Source organism: Hyaena hyaena, unplaced genomic scaffold (genome assembly GCF_003009895.1).
Source record: "Hyaena hyaena isolate Hyena2069 unplaced genomic scaffold, ASM300989v1 scaffold_782, whole genome shotgun sequence".
Taxonomy (NCBI): Eukaryota; Metazoa; Chordata; class Mammalia; order Carnivora; family Hyaenidae; genus Hyaena; species Hyaena hyaena.
In genome coordinates, this window is record NW_024081415.1 from 758,657 (window position 1) to 781,122 (window position 22,466).

The 22,466-nt window shown below is 37.5% G+C and overlaps 1 protein-coding gene across 4 annotated transcripts in view; it reads left to right on the forward strand.

The window, feature by feature from the left end:
• The first annotated feature begins 232 nt into the window (after positions 1-232).
• IKZF2 (IKAROS family zinc finger 2) overlaps positions 233-22,466 on the forward strand; it is a 153,164-nt gene continuing 130,930 nt past the window's right edge. For 2 of the 4 annotated variants that reach the window (XM_039218881.1, XM_039218884.1), the window contains exons 1-3: positions 2,171-2,280; positions 3,781-3,829; positions 4,639-4,743. In XM_039218881.1, coding sequence (XP_039074812.1) covers positions 3,796-3,829; positions 4,639-4,743 — 139 coding nt within the window. In that variant the 5' untranslated portion in view covers positions 2,171-2,280; positions 3,781-3,795. Of the gene's footprint in view, positions 276-825; positions 960-2,170; positions 2,281-3,780; positions 3,830-4,638; positions 4,744-22,466 lie in introns of those variants that run through there. The other 2 variants (XM_039218883.1, XM_039218882.1) reach the window with 2 other exon arrangements.

Genomic DNA, 22,466 nt, shown 5'->3' on the forward strand with positions numbered 1-22,466 from the left:
AGGACCCCTCTGTCCTGATTCGTGTCCTGGTCTGCCCGGTGCCGTTTTCTGAAATTGTACCGCAGAGTTTATCGCGAAGCCTGAGTGGGTGGGTCCGCGCGCACACCCGACTCCGGCCAGGACGCCGATGCCGAGCTCCGCGCCGAGCGCCTGGATCGTCGTCCCGCTCCCTCGGCCCGGCCTCGTCGCAAATCCCAGCTTGAAAGAAAACTTCAAGCGGCCGAGATGAACCTCCCTCCACCGCTCCAATTCTTCCTTCCCAGCCGGCAGAAAACGTGAGGTTTATCACGGTTGGGGAGGGGAGGGGGGGGCGAGTTGGGGTCGCCCGAGGCGCTCTCGGAGGCGGGTTACCTGGTCCCGCTTTGGGGGCGGGGTCAGCCGTCTGGGGGCCGCGGGGCCGCGGGCGACGCCGCCGGGCGCGCGGGTGGGCGCGAGGGAGTGCGCGCGTCGCGGAGCCGCCGGGCAGCACTTGTCCTGTAATCGATTGCCGAGCGCGCCGAGCGGCCCAGAGCGCAGACACGCGCACACGCGCCCTCGCCAGCCGCGCGCACACGCGCACCCACACCGGCACCCAGGCCCCCCGCACACGCGCACACGCGCGCGCGCGCACGCACGCACGCCTCCGCGCGCCCCGGGCCCCGCCGCCCGCCGCCGCCAGCCCGCCCTCCGCCCGCGGGCGTCTGCGCGAGCCCGGCCGGCGGGGGAGATGTGCTTGGGCTCCGGCGGATCGGTTTCTCGGGGTTTGACCAGCTGTCCCGGGCTAACCCTGCTCCTCGCTGAAGATGGAGGAAGTAAAAACAGGATTACCCTTAGCTACAGATCCACTGCCTTAGTTTCCACCACCAACTGCAGTGCACAAACACACGTTAGGCACAGGAAAGAAAGAAAGAGAGAGGATACACTAACAGTAAACACAAACAAAAGGGTGATGGGATTATTTTACTGCATGCACTGCTGAGGTAAATCTCCGCTTGGCTTTTGCGTGGTGAAGAACAGCTCTTGTTTTATTTGTCTTCTGATTCATAGATGATATATAAATATGTGTATCTGGTTTGTAGAGGGGGGAGTGTTTTCAAAGTTAAGTGTAATTATATAGCATCTCGTTTTGCACTGTGATGTGATCAAATGACTTGTTGCTGTTAATCAGTAATAATAATAATATAGATATTTTTCTCTGGGCGGGATGGATTGTGGTGATGATTAGGATAATGATTTCTGTAAAGGACGCTCAGGGAATCGGGTTGAAGATGATGTCTTCTGCCTTAATTTATGGTCCCCTTCTTGTAATCTGTTTCGGGGATGTTAATCGATTAATCAGTTCTCATCTCTGTAGCTGTCATGGATTTTGACTTGTTTTGCTTTGTTTTAACTTGAATTCCAAGAAAGATTGAGTAGCCTGGAATAAATTGCAGCTGTCCTTATAGAATGTAATATCCAGATCCTGTTGGAATTTTTTTAAAAAGCAAAAAACCTGGTATGACACATGTAAAAAGGCAGCAGTTAAATCACTTTGACAGGTTCTAGTATGGGCGAAAGAGATGGAATTAAGATTTAATTTTTTCTTTTTCTTTCTTTTTTCTTTTTCTTTTCCTTCTTTCTTTCTTTTTTTTTTTTTTTTTTGGCCAAGGGCAGAAAACAGTCCTGTGAAGTTGGCCTCGGTTCCTTGCTGGGTTCGGCCTGACTGTCCCTCCCCTCTTACTACCCCCCCCCCCTTTCTTTCAGTTTTCTTGTCTTAGCTTTTGGTCGATTCTTAAGGAACCGGTGGATCAAGTTTTTTCTCTTCTGGTTAATCGCATTGCTGTAGCACTGACCTCTCTCTCTCTCTCTCTCTCTCTCTCTCTCCCTCCCTCCCTCTTTTTTTTCCTCTTTCCTGAAAGTACGTGGTGCCATTCCTGAGTGACTTTTCCTACTAGACCATCCCAAAGGGACGAGGGGGAGGGGGAGGGGGAGGAGGAGGAGGAGGAGGAGAGGGGGTGTTCCTTCTCTCTCATTTCTTGGTTTTGTTTATCAGCCGATCTGTTTGCAGGATTTGGGCTCGGAATGACCCACCTGTAAAGTGCTTTTCCTTCCTCCTCGCCTTGAACTCTGCAGGGGGCTTGGCTTGGAGGGGGCAAGACAGGGAAAGAGAGAAGGGGGAAACACAAAAAACTTTCTTTCTTTCTCCGTTTATCTTCAGCCCGACATTGTCACCTCCTCTTTGAGGGGTTAGAAGAAGCTGAGATCTCCCGACAGAGCTGGAAATGGTGATGAATCTTTTTTAATCAAAGGACAATTTCTTTTGTATGTACATTTCGTTTCTCTTTCTCCTTTTCTTTTTCTTTCTCTCCTTCTCTGAGGGTTAATAACCATTTCATTGATGGGGCAGACTTCTTTCGCTTCTCCCTGACGTTTCTTTCTTTTTAATATGTGTGTGTTAAATGTGTACATTTTTAAAGAGATAAACTCATTTGTAAAATATCCGAAGAAACTGCTCCCCTTTTAAACTTTACGGATGCCTTTCTTGAAAACCTTATGTAATCATAATTTGAAAGAATTTGGTAACAGTACAGCAGGTTGAAATTTAAGTGCTATGTAGTGACTGAGTTGGGAATTTGATCTGATTATTCCATAAAGAAAGAAAAGTTTTTTTGGGGGGGTGGGGAGGATGGTGGTGAAGAAGGGGAGGGGAGGGAGAAGGGAAGTGGTTTTGGAGACAAGAAGTGAAGCTGCCTGTTTTCCAGTAAGTAATGGAGAAATTCCAGGAGCCAGGGCTAAATATACTTGGCGATCAATACAGAAATGGCTCATTGTGAATAATTTAGCTGCTGGTGCAAAGAGAGTTTTGAAACTAAAGGCAAAAAGGACCAGGGCCAAAGGGAAAAAAAAAATAAGTAAAAATCTCCTCAGGACATGTCAATTCTTTAAACTTTTTCCTTCAAAGAATACAGTTAGCTTATCGATCTTTTCATTATGTGGAATCAAAGCTAGGGGGTGTCATCTCATACAATTTACTTTTGTTTCGGAGAATTAAGTTCTTGTTTTTTGTCATTGGTGCATGAAAATATTTCCCCAAACTTTAAAAAAGTGATTCCCTTCCTGAGAGCAAAAAGTTTATGAAATTTTCAAGATTAGAATGTATTAAGTTGGCTTGGCATTTGTATCAAACCATGGTCTGGCAGGAAATTAAGGTTACATTGAACAGGTGCTCCCACAGAACTTAGTGTAGGCTAAAATGTCAATACAAGTCTGGGAGTAGGGTAACTGGTGCAGAAACCTTCAAGACACTCTGGGGCGCTAAATTTTTGTTTTGTTTTGTTTTGTTATGTTTGTTTGTCGTCCCTCCTCTCTATTAGAACATGATGAACCAACTTGCAACAATTGTGAATAGAGCTATCTGTATACCAGGGAAGTCCTCAAACTGCAGTGTGATTGTAGGAAGTAGTGAATGGTAAAATACTTATATCCCAGTTAGAGCTAGTACATTTGAGGTGTACCCTCCCTGTTTTTTTTTTTTTTTCTTTAAGTAAATTCTGATTAAGAGGATCATTCCTTTCTTGCTACAGCCCATCTCACAGCACACTTATCTTTCCTATCCTATCTCCAACAGGAATCAGATCATTTGCAGAAAGAGTTCAGTGACTTGCAAATGAGCACATACAGTACACTGTAGTATGTTTCTTGGGCACAGGTTGCAGCAGCAGCAACATGGGCTAACTGCTTGGAGCTTCAAATAAGTTAAGCATTTAATGGCAGATACTGAAAGGAATCATTGTGTTAAGGGTATAATCTTTTGTATTGCAGCACTGCACTTTGACTATGGAAACAGAGGCTATTGATGGCTATATAACGTGTAAGTATTCAATTTCATTAATTTGTTATTGGTAATAAAGTGATGTTTATGTTCCTTGTTATTTTATTTTCTGAACTATTTTTCGTCAAGAATTCTGTACTCTTATTTTCTGTCTGTTCACAATTTTACCTTTAAATGAGTTTGAGAAAATAACAGCACAGAAGCAAAATGAAGGAAATACAGAAATACACTTACTCTATTCATGATAACTTTTTAATCAGTAGTAAGTAGCTTAGCAGATCAGCACTTTTCCACTGGAGTGTTTTCATTTACTTTAAGTTAAGGATAAGTCAGGTTACATATCTGTCTACTAATATGGCATGTGCTAAATATTTACTACTTTGTAACCTAATTTTTCACACACATAATGTGAAAGCTCCTTAAGTTGACCTTTTTAAAGGCAACTTTCCTTTTAAACATCCAACTCTCTGGTAGAATTTTGGAAAATGCCCATTATAAATGCTTTATGCTTGATGGTTAAATTAGGTGTTTAAAGAAAATTTAGTTTTTCAACTGAAAAATACTTTAGAAACCAACTATTCCACTTGCTCTTATTTTACAGTTAAGAATATTGTGATGATCAGATTTTGTAGGTTTTTTCTTATTGTGGGCTAGTCATGGCTTTTCATTATTTCATTCATTTGCTATATATTTCTAAATTATATTTCCTTATAGTTTCTTTTAAGGGAAAAATGTATTACATTAAAATTTCAAGGCTATGCATGCCTCTGCATGTAAGAAGCCAAGTTGGTAATTAGATTTTATGTGACAATGAACAGAGACCAAAAGATTTTATTTTGTGAAAGCAGGTGACAATGAGCTTTCACCTGAAAGGGAGAACTCCACTATGGCAATTGACCTCACCTCAAGCACACCCAATGGACAGCACGCCTCACCAAGTCACATGACAAGCAGTAAGTCTTCACTTTTATGATTTTTTCCCTCTATTTCTCTAGAGACACACTTGCATTTGTTAGGTCTTTGGGGTCCTCTCACATTGTGGCGTAGCTGCTGCTATAGATTTTGCTAAAGAAAGAACAACACAGATTTATTCCTGTTCATTCTAGTATCATAAAACATGAACCTGCTTACTAGTCTGACCTATCCCAAGGTGGCATTTGGGAGCTGGTGCTTACCTGTATCAGGTAAGAAATGTTAGTCTTTGCTGGTTATTGTTTTGACTTGCCAGGTTTATAACTAGATTTGTTGTTGTTGTTGGATAAAAGAATATGGAAACAAGTCACTTCCAAAGGACTCTTCACAGTAAAAAAAAAAAAAAAGAAAAGAAAAGAAATAATTTTAAATTGCCTTGGTGTAAAGCTAATCCATTGGTGGTAGAATTGCAATGTTACTTTAAAAAAAATTTTTTTTAATATGTGAAAGTTTCTCCTCCAAAGCATTGGAAGTGAAGTGTAATGCAAAATTTATGGGTCTGATTTAAATCCATTTCTCCAACAAAGTGAAAGCATTTTGTTTGAGACTCTCCAGAGAAGAACTGTGAATGTTAGGAAGGATGTTTTGAACTTGCAGTAATAGACCATTTTCGCTACTATTTTTGATAGAGTCATTCATTGATGTAGTAAACATTGTTTTTGTGTAATAAAAGAGCAACTTGTATGCTGTCCGTGACAGAAGACAAAATACTTCATTAAGAATATGGTTTATTTTCTTTTAATTATAATGTTTTATCAGTTTAGTTATTAGGTGCAAATGCTCTATTACTCCTTAAAAGTAATTTGAAATCTTGTTTCCCTTATACTTTTGTATGTGTTGTATTCTTGTGTGGAAAGGACTTCTGGCTTATATGTAAATATAACTTAATTTAAAAGTGTTCTATTTGGGTGATGTGTGAAGGAAAGGCTATTTTTTCCCCTTTTTTTAAACAAAGATTTAATAACTGAAGGAAACTGATCAGCTATTAAATTATGAATATATTCTCAAGTTAATTCTGATTATCCAGAGAGAACAAGTGTTCCTTTCCAGTTCCCTTTTATATATCCAGTTCCCTCAAGTTCTCAAAACTTGAGGTTATTATAAAGCTACTAGTTTGGAAATAGTAAAGACTTCTGAATTTTAAGCAAAAGTATATAGAGTACTGTTGAATACATTTTGGAGTTCATTAACTTGAAGTGATCCTAGTTATTGACTTAGTTATTTTGATTGAACTATGTGAATTTACTTGTATAAAAGTTATCTTTTTATTAATGGGAAGCATTTCCCAGGAGATTTTATTCTGGAAGCAGTCATTGAAATTCCTTTATTATGTAGAAAGAAAAATTAATAGTGAATGTATATTAAATTCTAGTGTTAATATTTTATAATATATCTTGTAGCATTTATTTATTTTTTTGGCTAGTAGGCTGTAATCTAACAAAAGTTGTACTGCTACTGTAGTGTAGGTAGTACAGTTTTTATATTTTAACATTTAATGTTACTCGCTCCTAGGTAGAATAGATTTTTATTTCTCTGATAATTTTTGTTTCATTTCCTAAAGAGTAAAGATAGATTGATAGGAAAATTTCTGTTGGCTTAGTATTTAGCTATCAGCTTTAGAAACTTTAGAAACTCTGAATAATCATAGACTTTAGCTGTCATCTCCTGGCCACCCCTAGGATATCAGCAGGAAAATACTTGTTAATTGGCTCCTTTATTTGAGAATTTGATTCTGGTTTTACAAGTACTCTTCAAAAAAAGCAGTTCACCCGTTTATTTTAAGTAAACATTGCAGAGTGTGGGCATGATCAATTTGAACAAGTAAGAACTGTGCTTTTAACATTTGAGCTTTTCTCACCCAACAATAGTAAAATAATGTTGGTAAAGAGTTTTTTTTTTTCCTCCCAAACTTACTAGCCTCTGGCAATTCCATGTTAATACAGTCTTTGGCTGAGCTGCACATGTTTTCGTGTTCTTTTCCAAAGAGTTGCAGGTTAAATATTTGGCTCTCACTTCAGAGCTGTGTGTTGTATCCTTTATGTAGCCTCTATTTACAGTATCTAGGTTACCCACTTAGGTGTTAGACGGAGAAGATACCCATTTTTCCTTTCTGTTAGATCTAGGAGAATATCAGCATTTTAGATTGCCAAGGCAAATAGTGGTGAAGAGGGACTCTTGTCTATTACTTAAAACAAGAGACCTAAAATCGGTCACTCAGATGTTTTTCTGTGATTTGGAATAGTTTTTGTGTTGTGGGTCCTGTCAGATCACTTGTGTCTGAGATTACTGGCTTTCCTAAATTTATTTAAACACTGTTGAACTTTATCAAATGAAAATAGCTTATTTATTTTCTGGGTTTTTTTTTTTTTTTAAATGTCTTCAAGTATTCAAGCGAAAGTAAATGGGACTACCTTTATGATAGAATAAGGTAACCTCCAGTAACAGCAAGGAGAGGACAGGGCTATATGTGTAAGAGGAAGAAAGTTATTTTAAAGCAGCTTAGAAAAAATAAGAGAATTAAAACCTTTGACTTTTTAAAAAATAAAATAACTAACATTCTGGCAATAAAGTATCAATAACCTGTGATAGCCCATTTGTTTTGGTATCAGGAGAGTGGTCAGTTTTACCGCAAAGTACTAGTCATTTATTTAGGTTATTTGATGACTCTTCTAAGATGAAGAGTGTCTGTACAACTTGCTGCCAGCTATTCTATAAAAAATGACAGCAGCTATCATTATTTGACAGTACTAGAAACGAGCACCAGTGACTTGGGGGAAAACTAAAAATGTTATAATGCCTGACAGTTTGGGGTTTTAAAATTTAGCATGTAAGATAATCTTAAAAGTTGAGGGGTGATACGGATCTTACCATTTTACAGAAACTACTTCCTTTGTTTCAGAATGAATTTTCTTAGAGAACTTTAGACTTTTTCTTCTGGAATAGGATCTTTTTGATAAAGAAGATGGGCATTGTTGCCCGAGATCATTAGTGTACATATTGAGCCCGCTGACAATCTTCGGTGTCAGGGATGACAGTATATGCCTTGATGGCTACTGGAAATACACAGTGTTAAGTGATTTTAAAAATAGAATCTGGAAGTTAAGAATCTGCAACAGACAACTCAGACAGAACAATATAAAAATAATCCATATTGTATTTTGGCCTTTGTGATGCCTTCTGTTTCTGGGTTAGCTTCTCTCCAGTCCTTGCATAGTTGCTTCTATACCAGTTTCAAACTGTTTTATCTATACGTGCCGCTGACTATTTAAAACAAAATTTAAGGTTCGAACATTTGAAATCTTACACTTTTCATCTTCTACTTTTATAATGCCAATAAATAAGTTTTCCTTGGAGCTAGTTAATAGTATGAAAATATACATTGTGACACAGATTTTGTTTCTATTACTTTAAAACTGTTTACATGGATTACCTTTGCAGTCAGTACCACTTACCAGTCAGTTTGATGGCCAGGTGGCATGTATGGAATTGGAAGAAGTAGTAATTCTAGTTTTACAAGACTCTGACCAATAATCAGGTCAGGGAATCTAGTTTATTCTTTTCAGAGTGCTTCATGTTCATTTTTTTTTCTTAGCTAGTTTCCACTTTTAGAGCCTAGTGAAACAGAAGTGTATCATGATTTCCATTTTTCTTATGTAGAAATGGAGATCTGAAGAAATCAGTTGGCCTTTTATGTCCCTTAACAGAAGGATGGAGTTGTCAGGATTGGGACATAAAACCTTGTGGGTTAGTTAGATCACTTAACCAATATTTCTTTATAATGTTATTATCTCAGGATGCCTGCCAGGTCCAGTGCTGGCCCATGTTTTAGGACAAAACTGTATTATAGAAGTAGAGGAAGGTTGTTATGAAGGTAGAGTGATATCAGATAATCTCATTAAACAGATGCTCTCTTGCGCTTTTAAAAATATTGTTTATATTATGGAACTCACCAGCTTTCTGAATTGTCTTCTGTAACTTCGTTTGACAGTCACTCTTGGTTGGATTTCCATGGGATATACACCCTAATATAACACCAGATGGACTTGATATTAGAACTCACTGTGTTCTGAATTGTAGTATTTAGGTGTTTACATATATCCAGCATACATTTAGTTTTTACTTGTCAGGAAATTAAGAGAAAAGTTTGATTTTATTTCCTTTTTTAAAAAAAGTTTATTTAATTTGAGAGAGAGAGCAGTGGAGGGGCAGAGAGAGAGGAGAGAGAGAATCCCAAGGAGGCTTCTCACTGTCAGTGCAGAGTGCAGTGTGGGGCTCCATCTCATAAACCCTGATATGATCTGAGCTGAAATCAAGAGTAGGACACTTAATCTACTGAGCCATCCAGGTGCCCCAAGTTTGATTTGATTTCTTTACACCAGTCAGAGGTAAGTATCATAGTTATGAACTAAACCAAAAAAAAAAGAAACTATAGGAAGTATGTATGTGTAGAGAATTAACAGTAGAAATGCTGTATATTTTTATTTGCCCCACATTTTCCTCTCCTGGCATTTTTAGACTGCTTCAACATAAGAATGAAAGTCTGTCTTTAACAAACAAATCAACTTACTGTACAAGTATTATCCTCATTGCCTCTGTCTTTGTCCAAATCTGTCTTCCCCACTGGAAGTACTTTTTTTTTTTTTTTTTTAATGTGACATGATTTGTTAGGTTCTTTTGGGAGTCCTCCTTCAAGCTGTAATGAATTGAGAGTTCTGGGTCCCATGCTCTTTTTTCCTAACTTTAAATATTGATATATTTTGATCTTATGATGTTCTGAACAATCAGTAGCAGAACAAAAGTCATAAAATTAGGTGGAATGTATTGTTTTTCTTCTTTGATTTTTTTCCCTTTATATCTGTTTGGATCAAATATATTTATTGATCTGGTAGTATTTTCCTTTTGGAATTAATCAAGACTTAGAATATCTATGCTTTGAAATAGGTAAATATATCCGTTATGATAAATGTTTAACCTACACTGGAGTGAAAAAAGGACGGGGAACATAATTAAGTATATTAAGTATATATAGGATGCCCAGCACTATGCTAGATACATCCATATTATTTCACTTAGTCTCCATAACAGCTCTGTGAGGGAAGTAATTACTCTACTTTATAATACAGAAAACTGAGACACAGAAGCAATAGATTGTAAGTGTTTAAAAACACAGGCTTTGGAGTTATACATGCCTGTGTTAGAATTACTGCTTTAGCACCCACTTGCTGTGTGACCTTAAACACGTTACTTCATGTCTCTGAGCTCCAGTTTCCTTATCTATAGAATAGGGATAAGCCATACCTACTTCAGTGGACTGCTGCAAGTTTTAAATGAAGTAATACATACAAAATACTTGCACAGTTCCTGGTGCATGCTTAGGTGCAATAAATAATCACTGCTGCTATCACTCAGAGGAGTCGTTGCTTTATCATCGATCAGTGACTCATAATAAAAAGAGTTTGTTTTCAGATCCATTTCTGTTTGAAATTTGGGTCATTTGCTCTTTCCTTTTATTATGTGCATCCATGGGACAAGACAGGTTTCTAAGAATTTAGGGTAAAAATTGAAGAAGAGCCTTTCTGTTATTTAAAGCATCTATGAAGATTTTGTGTAACAAGGAAGTAGAATTTGTATGTTGGAAATTCTGGTTTCAGTGTTCTTGTCTATAGTTTGTGTTTTTGGTTATATGTCGAGAAAATCATTGCTTACCTTTGATGCTTTAAGGATACCAGTTATGAAGAATGGAAAAGGAAAAAGTTTATTTGATAGAGAAACCTATCTATATGTATAATCAGTTTTTTCTTAGAAGGTCTGCATTTTAGGGGCACCTGGGTGGCTTAGTCAGTTTAGCATCTGACTTTGGCTCAGGTTATCATCTCACGGTTTGTGATTTTGAGCCCTGCATCGGGCTCTGTGTTGACAGTGCGGAGCCTCGAGCCTGTTTTGAGTTCTGGGTCTCCCTCTCTCTCTCTCTGATCCTCCCCTGCTCATGCTCTGTTTCTCTCTCTCTCAAAAATAAATAAATATATGGGGCATCTGGGTGGCTTAGTCGGTTAAGCGTCCGACTTTCGCTTAGGTCATGATCTCGCAGTTCGTGGGTTCGAGCCCCGCGTCGGGCTCTGTGCTGACTGCCAGCTCAGAGCCTGGAGCCTGTTTCAGTCTGTGACTCCCTCTCTCTCTGACCGTCCCCTGCTCATGCTGTCTCTCTCTCTCTCTCCTAGAAATAAATAAAACATTAAAAATTAAAAAAAAAAAATAAATATAAACAATTAAAAAAGAAGATCTGGTGGTACCATAAATTCTTATTTGGTGGTGTCTAATCACATTGTAGGCCTGGTTGTTGCTAATTGTGCATTTGGGGATAATAGTTACTTGTTTTGAATTTGAAGTAAGCTTAAATTATATGATTATCAGTTCTGGGCATTTGCTATGTTGTTGTATTATTCTAATTGATTACCTCAGCAATTTTATAAGCTACCTTTTATGCATCAGGCACTGCAAGGTGAATCTGAAGGTGAATAGTACACTATCCTTCAGGATCTCATATTCTAGTTTGAAAGACATTTAAGCAGGGCATTATACTGTGGTATGCTCAGTGTTCTGATTGTTATGGGGAGTAAAGGGTGGTACTAGTTCCAGAAGTCTTCCTAGAGGAAGAGGCCGCTTGAGCTGAGACTTATTAAAGGAATAGGATTTAGGAGAAAAGTGGAAGGCTTTTTTCAGTAAATGAAGTATCCACAGTAAGAGCTGAGAAATAACATGGCATGTTCTGGAAAATAAAAGCTGGTTAGTATTTCTAGAGTGCGAGGTTCGTGTCCAGGATTTGAGGCCAGAGATGACTCTGCACAACTAATTAGGCAAGACGAAGGAAAATCTTGTATACGAGAAATCTTGGATTTCATTTTCAAGGGAGCCAAGGCTTTTAACAAAGCAGATGACATCTGTCTTTTGATTGACATAGATCCACTGGCTGTACTGTGGGGAAAAATGATTGTGGTTGAGTACCTGCCTAGAGGCAGGAGTATTTTTCACAGCTATTGCAATGGTTGAATGAAAAGTTGTGGGAGCTGGTGATAGTGGGGACAAAAAGGAAGACAAAGATTTGGGAAGTATTTCATAACTTAAAGTGAATTGGACTTGGATGGTAGGATTAAGGAGATACCTAGATTATTGGATAAATGGCAGTAGGTTCCATTAGGAAGGATAGGAAATACTGGAGAAGTTTCCAGGGAACGATTTAGTTTAGTTTAATTTTCGATCCAGGGAGTTTGAAGCACATGTAGGATTTGGGAGAAGATAGCAATCAGGCATATGGACGGATTAGACTGAATATCTCACAGGTAGCTTGCGATTTGGTTATTTGCTACTGTATTACTTTAACAATAGTTTAGTATTTTGAAAAAAAAATCCGTAAGTAAGTCCCAGCATTTGCTCAGTGATTTTATTTTCCTACTTGCCCTATTAGGTCAAAATTCTGTATTGTAATGTATGAGTACAGGTTTTAATGAATTCTCTCTGCTTAATGATGTCCTTTTATGGTAGTCTCAGAATTTGGATTAGTTGAAGCGATTGAGTCACTGATTTGTAAACAAAATAAGCCAGCCCTTTTCATTAAGTTTTTGTGGTATATGAATATCGTAGCCATTAGGGTTATTTATTTTTAAAAATGATAAATCTAATGTATACCATATATTCCAATGCTTCTATAATGATTTATCTTTATTCTGTAACCTATTTACTTATAAATACGTAATTTATGAATATATGAGGAATGATTTGTTAGCTACTGGCCAGTTCTGCCACATTAAGAGACAAAGTATTTAGTATTTTTGTCCAGAGCTTTTTAAAAAAAAACTTTAAGATAAATATACATATATGATACATGTTATTTGAAAATGATTTAGTACCTACTTAACTTTTTTTTAATGTTTTATTTATTTTTAAAAAAAATATTTTTATTTATTTCTAGGAGAGAGAGAGAGACAGCGTGAGCAGGGGAGGGTCAGAGAGAGAGGGAGACACAGACTCCGAAATAGGCTCCAGGCTCTGAGCTGCAGTCAGCACAGAGCCTGATGCGGGGCTCGAACCCACGAACCGCGAGATCATGACCGAAGCGAAAGTCGGACGCTTAACCAACTAAGCCACCCAGATGCCCCATAATGTTTTATTTATTTCTGAGAGAGAGAGAGACATCATGAACAGGGGAGGGTCCGAGAGAGAGGGAGACACAGAATCCGAAACAGGCTCCAGGCTCTGAGCTGGCTGTCAGCACAGAGCCTGACGCGGAGCTCGAACCCACCAACTGTGAGGTTATTACCTGAGCCGAGGTCGGACGCTCAACCGACTAAGCCACCCAGGCCCCTCAGTACCTACTTAACTTGTTTTTAAGTTTATAGTATTGTGCCTGTTGGGGCAAAATTACCTAGAGTGTGATATAGTGTGATATGGAGACCATCTTAATTAATATATTTATTATTTCAAAAAATCTATGATAAAACTCCATCTTAAAAATGTTAGCTCTGATTACCTGAGACACCACAGAATTCCAAATGAATGTTAATGATGGAAATACCTCATCTGAGATTTCTTGTATATGGAGATTCAGAACTCTCTAGAGAGAGATTTTTCATTTTTCAATCATTGATCCAGTAAACATTTATTAAGCAGTTACTTTGTGTGATGCAGTGCTGATGCTGGGGCACAAACAATATGTTAGAGTTTTGTAGAGTAGGATGTTGTCTTTCAGGTTCCAAATGAATCCATATTTTATTTGAGACAATAATCCTATTGCATTTAGAAGCAAGTAAGTGTGGTGTACTTACTGTGATTTATATCCATTATAGATGAATAAATTGCTTCTCACCTTTTACCACCAAGAGTTTTTCAAAAGTATATAAATTTGAAGATGCACAATGAAACAGAAATGAAAATGCAACAAGCTTTCAAGTAGGTTCTCAAAGGTTAACATTTCTGCAAGAAATTTTTTATAATGCAGGATTTGGCCATAAGCCTTACAAGTTCTGAAACTTGATTGGCGGCACACATAGAGCGGATCTAGATCTCCGGGTTAGCTTATATAAACAAGTTTCCGAAATTAGTATTTAAAATCAGAGGGCCAATTTATGTCTATACATTGATTAAAAATAAAACAAACAAAAACCCCCAACCAACTAATAGAGGATCTGGATCACTCCATTTGGCTTGACCAGAACATTTTGTTCTTGTGAACTGACCTGTATGGGTGATCAGCAAAGGTCACTTGGTAAGCAAAGAATCTGAACAAAAGGAATTAGTTATATAATTCAAATGTTTAATGGCATCAGACTAAGAGAGCCTAATATATTCAACATCACAATAGAAATAGCATTGCCGTTTGGATCATTATGGTTGAAGTCCATTGTCTAATTTCTTCTCCTCTGGATGGATATGGATTTAGATTGCATAGATATAGGTTCAGCCAAAATACTCCTAGGAGGTTTTTTTTTTTTTTTTTTCTTTTTCTCAGATTCTTTGGCTAAATCCTCTGGATTCAGTCTTTAATTTATATTATTACATATAATCAGGTTACAACCAATTTTGCCAGTCTAGGATCGATTCATTTTTCTTTAGTGTAATTTTAAATTCCCACTTTAGATTTGTTGATTGTTATTTTTATAGCTTAATTCTAAGAAAAATCTTATAATGCTTACAAGGATACTCCAGCTACTGTTACCTTAAATTCAAACTTCTATTCATAGAAATGTTGATAGGTGATAGAGTCAGCAATTCAAGGTCTTAAAATCAGTTTTTTGTTTTGCTTTGAGAGCAGAGAGTAGAGCTGAAGACGGATAGTGGGAGAGGGAAAGAGAAGAAAATCTTAGGCTCTATGCCCTGTGAGGAGCCCAATGGGGGGCTCAACACAGGGCTCAATATGGAGCTTGATACTGCTTCATTTCCTGACCATGAGATCATGACCTGAGCTGAAATCAAGAGGAGAGCACTTAACCGACTGAACCACCTAGGTGCGCCTTAAAGTTTTAAATGAAGATAGGAGATAGCACTGCCACCCGAGAAAGACACAGTAAGTTGGTTGGGGATCTAGAAGTGCTCCTAGTTTATAGGTCAAGAGGAACAAATATTACACCAATTTTGTGAAATTATTATAGTAGTCTGATGATAGCAAATGAGATTTTATAGAAAATTACAGTATTTTAGTTTAGCTAATAAGGAAGCCCATGTTAATTACTGGATGTGAATTTGAGAATATTTGTCAAAGCATACAGCTTTATTTGGGGACCAGACATTGATTACTAAGATGCTAATTGTAGATTTTCCAGATGTGAATCTTTGAGAAAAATGACCATACTCTATCTCTTCATTCTCTAGTAGTCTTTTGTTGAATAAAGGAAATACTTATGATTATATTGCATATATATATTTAAGTAATGTTTCTGACCTATTTGAGGAAATTTGAAAACTTAAGTTTTTATATATTGAAATAATTCTGAAATCATAACTTGTTATTTTCTCTGTTTAGGAACGTGTTGTTTTTAACCATGTCTCACTCTAAAAAAATTTTTGTAATCTTAATTTTTTTTTAATGTTCATTTTTGAGAGAGGGAGAGAGAGAACACACACATGCAAGTGGGGGAGGGGCAGAGAGAGAAGGAGACAGAAAATCTGAAGCAGGCTCCTCACTGTCATTGCAAAGCCCTATGTGGACCTCAAACTGAGCTCCCTGAGATCATGAACCTGAGATCATGACTTGAGCTGAGATGCTCAACCACCTGAGCCACCCAGGCGCCCCCCGCCCCAAGTTTTTGTAATCTTCAGATCAGTCCGAAAAAAATGATTTTTGAGATTCAAAATAGCTTTTAAGTTTTCTAATTCTATACAATCATGTTCAGTGGAATCAAGTGAACGTAAATGTTTCCATGAATATTCTCTGGTCACCATAATCATCTTCGTTACTATTATCTTTATGTAGCAAATTTAGAGTTTACAGATTGAATTCTACATACTTATAATTTTGAAATCAGTCCTCTATCACTTATTTAAAACTAATTTTAGTAGCGTGTACAAAATGAAATGCTTCAATTAACTTTTCTTATGCACTCCAGATATTTTGTGGAGCATATAATTAATCAGTGTAAAGTCACGTTCTAATAAATTAACATTCTGGGTGTCTACACCTTTGACATTTTTGTCATTGCTCCCTTATTATCATGGAAGTTATTGTTCTTATTACACCTAACTGTATCAACTCTACCTTCTTCTTACTAAGAGATCAGTATGCAGGGCTTAGTCATATTTTGAAGTGCTAGGATGCTGCATTGCTCTGTTTCTATTGAATTAACTAAGAATTTCTGGTTGAGTTCTAAAAAGGTGTCATTTCTTCTACAACTATATGAAATTTTTTCTGTCATGGTCATTTTCATAAAGATCCTTGTTTAAATAATAAATATTATAACCAATCATACCTAGTCATTTTTAGGTATTGCTTTAAAATTCAAACACTTGGGGTGCCTGGGTGGCTTAGTTGGTTAAGCGTCCGACTTTCGCTCAGGTCACGATCTCGCGGTTCGTGGGTTCGAGCCCCGCGTCCGGCTCTGTGCTGACTGCCGGCTCAGAGCCTGGAGCCTGTTTCAGTCTGTGACTCCCTTTCTCTCTGACCCTTCCCTGCTCACGCTGTCTCTCTCTCTCTCTCTCTCCTAGAAATAAATTAAAAAAAAAAAACATTAAAAAAAAATAAAATAAAATTCAAACACTTTAAAAACACTGATTCTAATATAGTATTTTGAAATATGAAATGAATTCTATTATAGTGCTGAATGTTCACAAAATATTTGAAAGCAGTAATAGATTTTGTGTGGACATAACTGCAAACTAGAAAAAGAAAGGTATTTTCTGTGAGTCTGCTGTTCTTAAATTCTCAAAATATGAATTACACACCACCATCTGTCTGAACTATGACACATTAATGACATAATGACAGTTTTTGGATTCAGCTTTTTTAGAAACAAAGACAAAAAAGAAACCTCTTTCTATGCCCTCCCCCCAAAAAAACACAATTTAAAGTAAATTATTTTTATATAAATTGTTATTACAGTAAGGCTGTTTGCATAAAAACATTTTCATGAATTTGAATAGTTTTAGTTGGCTCCACAGTTTTGAGTACAATAGCTGGTAACACATTTGAAGAGATAATATTTTTCCAGTAAATCAGAGAAGCTTTCATCAACTAAACAATTGCTTTCATAGAACTGTATGTACAAGAAAGTGCCATATATGTTTTAAAAGCATATGTGCCTTTACGTGTGCAGTTGTGTACATGCATATGTGTGAATGCTAAGAATAAGGACAAGAAAGAACTATCACACTATTGATAAAATTCACTTTGGAGTCTGGGAGGATAATTGGGGCATGTTATCATTTATTCCAAATAGTTCTGCATTATTTGGATCTTTCACAAAAGATCTTTTACTTGCGTAATTAGAAAACACCCCAATTCAGTCAGATGTCTTCTCAAGCAAATAAAGGCTGCAACTTTTCTGTAAGAGCTGATGATAGTTCTGATCACATGGATTTAACCTTGAAATTTCAGTGATATTATACAGTCATGAAAATAGACTATTGCCATTAATGATAAATCCTAAAGTCAGGGGTATTCTCATATACAAATGGTGTTCTCAGACTCCTTGAATATCATTTTAGATTTAGTCTCAGTGTAAGGTATTTTCTTAATTGCTATAATACAGTGGAATTTCCAAATAAAGTAAGATACTCTGAATTTTTCATGAGTGGTATTTATTCAGAGCATGAGATATTATAAGTAATATGCATATCTATGTACTTCCAGCAATGGTAAGGAAACATAGCTTTATGATACCAACATAAATCTGAGTGGAGTAAGTTATCCCCTGACTCCTGTAGAGGTGCCTGGGTGGCTCAGTGGGTTAATGTCAGACTCTTGATTTTAGCTCAAGTCATGGTCTCACAGTTGTGAGATGAGACAGAGCCCTGTGTATGGATGTGTGCTGAGCAAGGAACTTGCTTTAAGATTTTCTCTCTCTCCCTCTCCTCTCTCTCTGAAAACAAAACAAGTTGTATCCTGTAGTTTACTTTTTAAAAAGTACCTTAGTCTCTTTTTCATGTCCATCAATTTAGTTTTTTAAATTTTTAAAATATTTTTAATGTTTATTGATTTTTGAGAGAGAGAGAGAATGAGAGACAGAGAGAGAGAGAGAGAGAGAGAGAGAGAGGGAGAGAATGAGAATGAGTGGGGGAGGCTAGAAGATCCAAAGTGGGCTCTGCATTGGCAGCAGAGAGCATGATGTGGAGCTCGAACTCATGAACTGTGAGATCATAACCTGAGTCCAAGTCTGACGCTCAGCCACTGAGCTGCCCAGGTGCCCCTCATGTTCATCAATTTTAAACTCCATTGAGCGTTGCTAACTTTTATATTAAATCTTTTAAGGATACATGGTTTTTGGCAAGACAGCTGTGGTATGTTACTAATGGGAGTAGGATCTGTGAAGATAACTTTCAGCATATGAATGGCTTGAGCAGAGGTGTGAAATATAAGGGAGCTTAAAACACAGCTAGCTCAAGAAAAATGAAAGAATAAATATGGCAAGTGCATGAGTGAGGGGTAAGCCACAGAAGCCACTGGAGTTCCTAGATCTACCAGAGAGAAGAATAGGGCAAAAGAAAAATAGGATCTTTCACTCCTTTTTTCTTCTTTCTGAATGTATAAAGGAAGATCTGAATTTATAAACTAAAGAAACTACCGGTTTGAATGATGAAGAATGTGGCAATAAGGTTGGAATGGTTTCTGGTAGAAAATGAATGATAAATATTGAGATTCAACAGAGAGAGGTTTACTTCTTCAGATATCTGAAAGGGAATAGGAGATGGGGGTGGTTAGAACGGAGTACTCTGGGTGTCCTTCTAGAAGATGGGCAGAAGGAAGCAGTGTAGAAGTTGTTAGCACAATAGGTTGCTTGCTATCATAAACAGTGTTATTACTGATGGTCACTTTGGACTAGTCTCTTTTATCTTTTGCAAAAGTGACTGTGTAATAAATATACTGTGTGTCAGAGGTACCCTAACTGGTTGTATTTCTGAATTATCACCAATGCAGTAAACTTTGGTCTTGTCCCTCAGCTGCCTTTTTAGTTCACTTCAGTGGGAAAGGGGTGAGGGAGTTAGAGAAAGCCATAGTCCTGACAGAAGCATCAAGAACTTTCTCTGCTTTTTTTTTTTTTTTCCCTCTTGAGAAGTGGCAATGAAGGAACTTGATATTGAGCAGATAAGATGGGTTTTGCATCCAGTCTTGGTTCTCTGATCTGTTGTTTTTCCGCTTTCCTTCTGAAGTATCTACGACACAAGCATTGAGTGTTTTAAAAGACTTTCTTGAGACCATACTCTATCAGAGACTTAGAATTCCCAGGTTGGCTTTTACCCACTGGAATACTCTTCTAAAATTAACCTGGTGATAATACTGCAGAAAAAGTTTATCGGACATGAGGTGAAGTTTACACATGTACTTTTGTTGAATAAAAAGTTTGCTAAGCCCATAAATAATAAAAACAGGATCAGAGTATATGTTTAACTTGCTTAAGAAAACAAACTGTTTTTAAGCCTATTAAAAGTAACGTTTTATTTTTAAGACACTTTGTGCTATTTGAAATGCTTTCACATCTAACATACAATGTGCTCATTAAAACTTGAACTCAAATATTTATTTAAGTAGTCTCTGAGGAATTTACTCTGCTCGGCAGTACTTAAGCATTTTGTTACTAGAAAATAATAAGCATATATGTTTTTTAAATTATAAGAATAAATAAATTTTCCTCTTTCTCTTCCTCTGTAGTGTAAAAAACTGCGTCTTGGTATGGTATGTCAAATCTGTGACCCCTAGGCAGATATTTCATCTCTTGGCATCTCAGTTAATAAAACAGGAACATTAATATCTGCCTTGTCAGAGGAGTGGCAAGCATTAGAAAGACTATACATAAAGTCTCCAGAATGGTGACTGGCACATGATAAGTAAGCCAGAACTGTAGCTATTATTTTATAAGAAAAAACTTGAATCAAATAGCTGAGAAATAAGCTCCACAACATATTATATTAAATTGTCTTCTAGGAAGGATATGCTTTTACACTGCTTTTAATCAACAACTGTAATAATAGTTAAAAAAAGAAAAGGACTGAAAAGCATTGCCAATAAAACACAAGATATCTGCATCACCAACTAGATATTTTTGTTCTTCATCTGAGTGCTGTCAGTCCTTGTTTGAAAAGAAATGTGGATGCAGATATGAGGCAATTATGAATTCTGTTGTATTCAGATCAATTACTAAAGAAATGAAACTAAAATTACCTAATTAAAGCGAATCACAAATAAACCTGCTCTGTTTGTGAGGGATATAATTGAAATGGTAATTACGCAGTAGTAATGCATTTCATTTGAGGATGGCAGTTCAGAAGATGTGTTTGTGGAAGGACTTGAATGTGTGTGTGCCGCCCTCTTGACCTGGCCCAGAGTGATCTGTTATCGGGGACTTGTTTACTTATTTACTGGATGTGTTGGTGAGTGAATTTCCAATACTGTTCTGAAATTTCATGAATTCCATACTCAAGGTGCTGTGTGTCCTGTATCAAAACACATCACTCTGTTGTGTATCTGGGATTCTCAACTATGGATCATACCCTTCTAATGTCCATTTTTTTTTTAATGTATTATTTATTTCTGAGAGAGAGAGAGGGAGAGAGAAAGAGAGAGAGAGAGACAGACAGCGTGAGCAGGGGAGGGTCAGAGAGAGAGGGAGACACAGAATCTGAAACAGGCTCCAGCCTCTGAGCTAGTACATATAAACAGACTACTCACTCATAGGCCATTTGGTTAAAAAATGAAGTCTTCATGAATCCCAATGAGATCATTTAAAGATACACATTTTGGTTTTCATGTCCAAGTTTAGCTTTTCTTGGGTCAAGGTTACTGTTAGCATAGTGACAGTGTAATCAGTCTTTCAAACCAAATGATCTTTTTTTAAAAGTTTATTTATTTTGAGAGAAAGAGAGGGCAAGCATAGCCTGTGTGCAAGTGGGGGAGGGACAGAGAGAGAGAGAGAGGGAGGGTGAGAATCCTAAGCAGGGTCCTGCTGTCATTGTAGAGTCTGGAGTGGGGCTTGAACTCACAAACCATGAGATCATGACCTGAGCTGAAATGGAGTTGGACCCTTACGGACTGAGCTACCCAGGTGCCCCTCAAACCAAATGATCCTTTTTATTCAGGAGTAACTCCTTTAAAAACTAGGAAGCTTGGGGCACCTGGGTGGCTCAGTAGGTTAAGCGTCTGACTTCTGCTCAGGTTATGATCTCAAGATTCACGGGTTTGAGCCCTGCGCCCGGCTCTGTGCTGACAGCCCAGAGCCTGCTTAGCATTCTGTGTTTCCCTCACTCCCTCACCTGCTGCCCCTTCTTGTCTTTGTCCTGGTCCCTGTCTCTGTCTATCTCTCTCTCAAAAATAAATAAACATTAATTTTTTTTAAAAAAAAAAACCTAGGAAGCCTTTATCACTTCCTATCTTGTTTTACCATTACTCCCTCATCTGTGTTCATCTTATCTCCCCTGTGTAACTGGAATCTCCTTGAGGGCAGGGGAAATGACTGTAATCTCTGTTCCCCAGGATAGCAGACAAGAGATGGACAGGCTTGAATTATATATTTGCTGTGCTGTGTGTTAGTCTTCACTTCCTCATTTGTAAATGAGGGGAAGTTAATGCTTGTCTCTTGGGGTTATTGTGAGGATTAATACAATAGTGTTAGTAAAGCTTCTGTCACACTGCCTAACAGATTTCAGGAAATAATTCAAGAAATATTAGTTACTCTTTTCTATAGAAGCTAGCTAGCACAGTGCCTTATACATGGAAGTCTCTCAATTAAGAAAGTTGCCTGTTAATTTAAATACATTTTGAGTTAACATGTGTTGCCTATCTGACTGGATACATTAGAGACAGATCTCAATTATTCCTGTAAGTTATCACAGCAGGTTTGGGCACTTAAGCACTATCTGTGATGAGGATATCAGTGACTAAATCACCCAGCTAGTCTTTTTACCCACAAAGCAGTTTTAAAATAAATGGTCTAAAGTTAGCACTAGCGTAACTCTCCTCTGAACACACACATTCAAGCACACACATTCAAGCAGAATACTGCAGAATATTACATTGGGGTAAAAGTTTCAAGTACTTAGAAGTTTCACATGGCTTCGTAAAGTTACATGTTTTCAGGCCAGCGTCACTTTCTAGAATGCAGAGATAGGAATTTTTTTTTGAAGTTTATTGATTTAATTTGAGAGAGTGTGTGTGTGCACAAGTGGGGGAGGGGCAGAGAGAGGGGGAGAGAGAGAATCCCAAATGACTTCATGCCCTCAGCACAGAATCCGATGCAGGACTCGAACCCATGAGTATACGTATGCGTGTGTGTGTGTGTGTGTGTGTGTGTGTGTGTGTGTGTGTGTATGTGTATGCGTGTGTGTACACACACGCATACACATACACACACACATATACACATATATAGACATATATGTGTGTGTGTTTATATAAATGAAAAGAATTGAAATTCACCCTGAGACAATTTGGTTATTTGTTGGTATTATTTAGAAAATCTATACTTTAAAGTTATTACTTGAAATAACTTTATTATTTAAAAAATTTTTT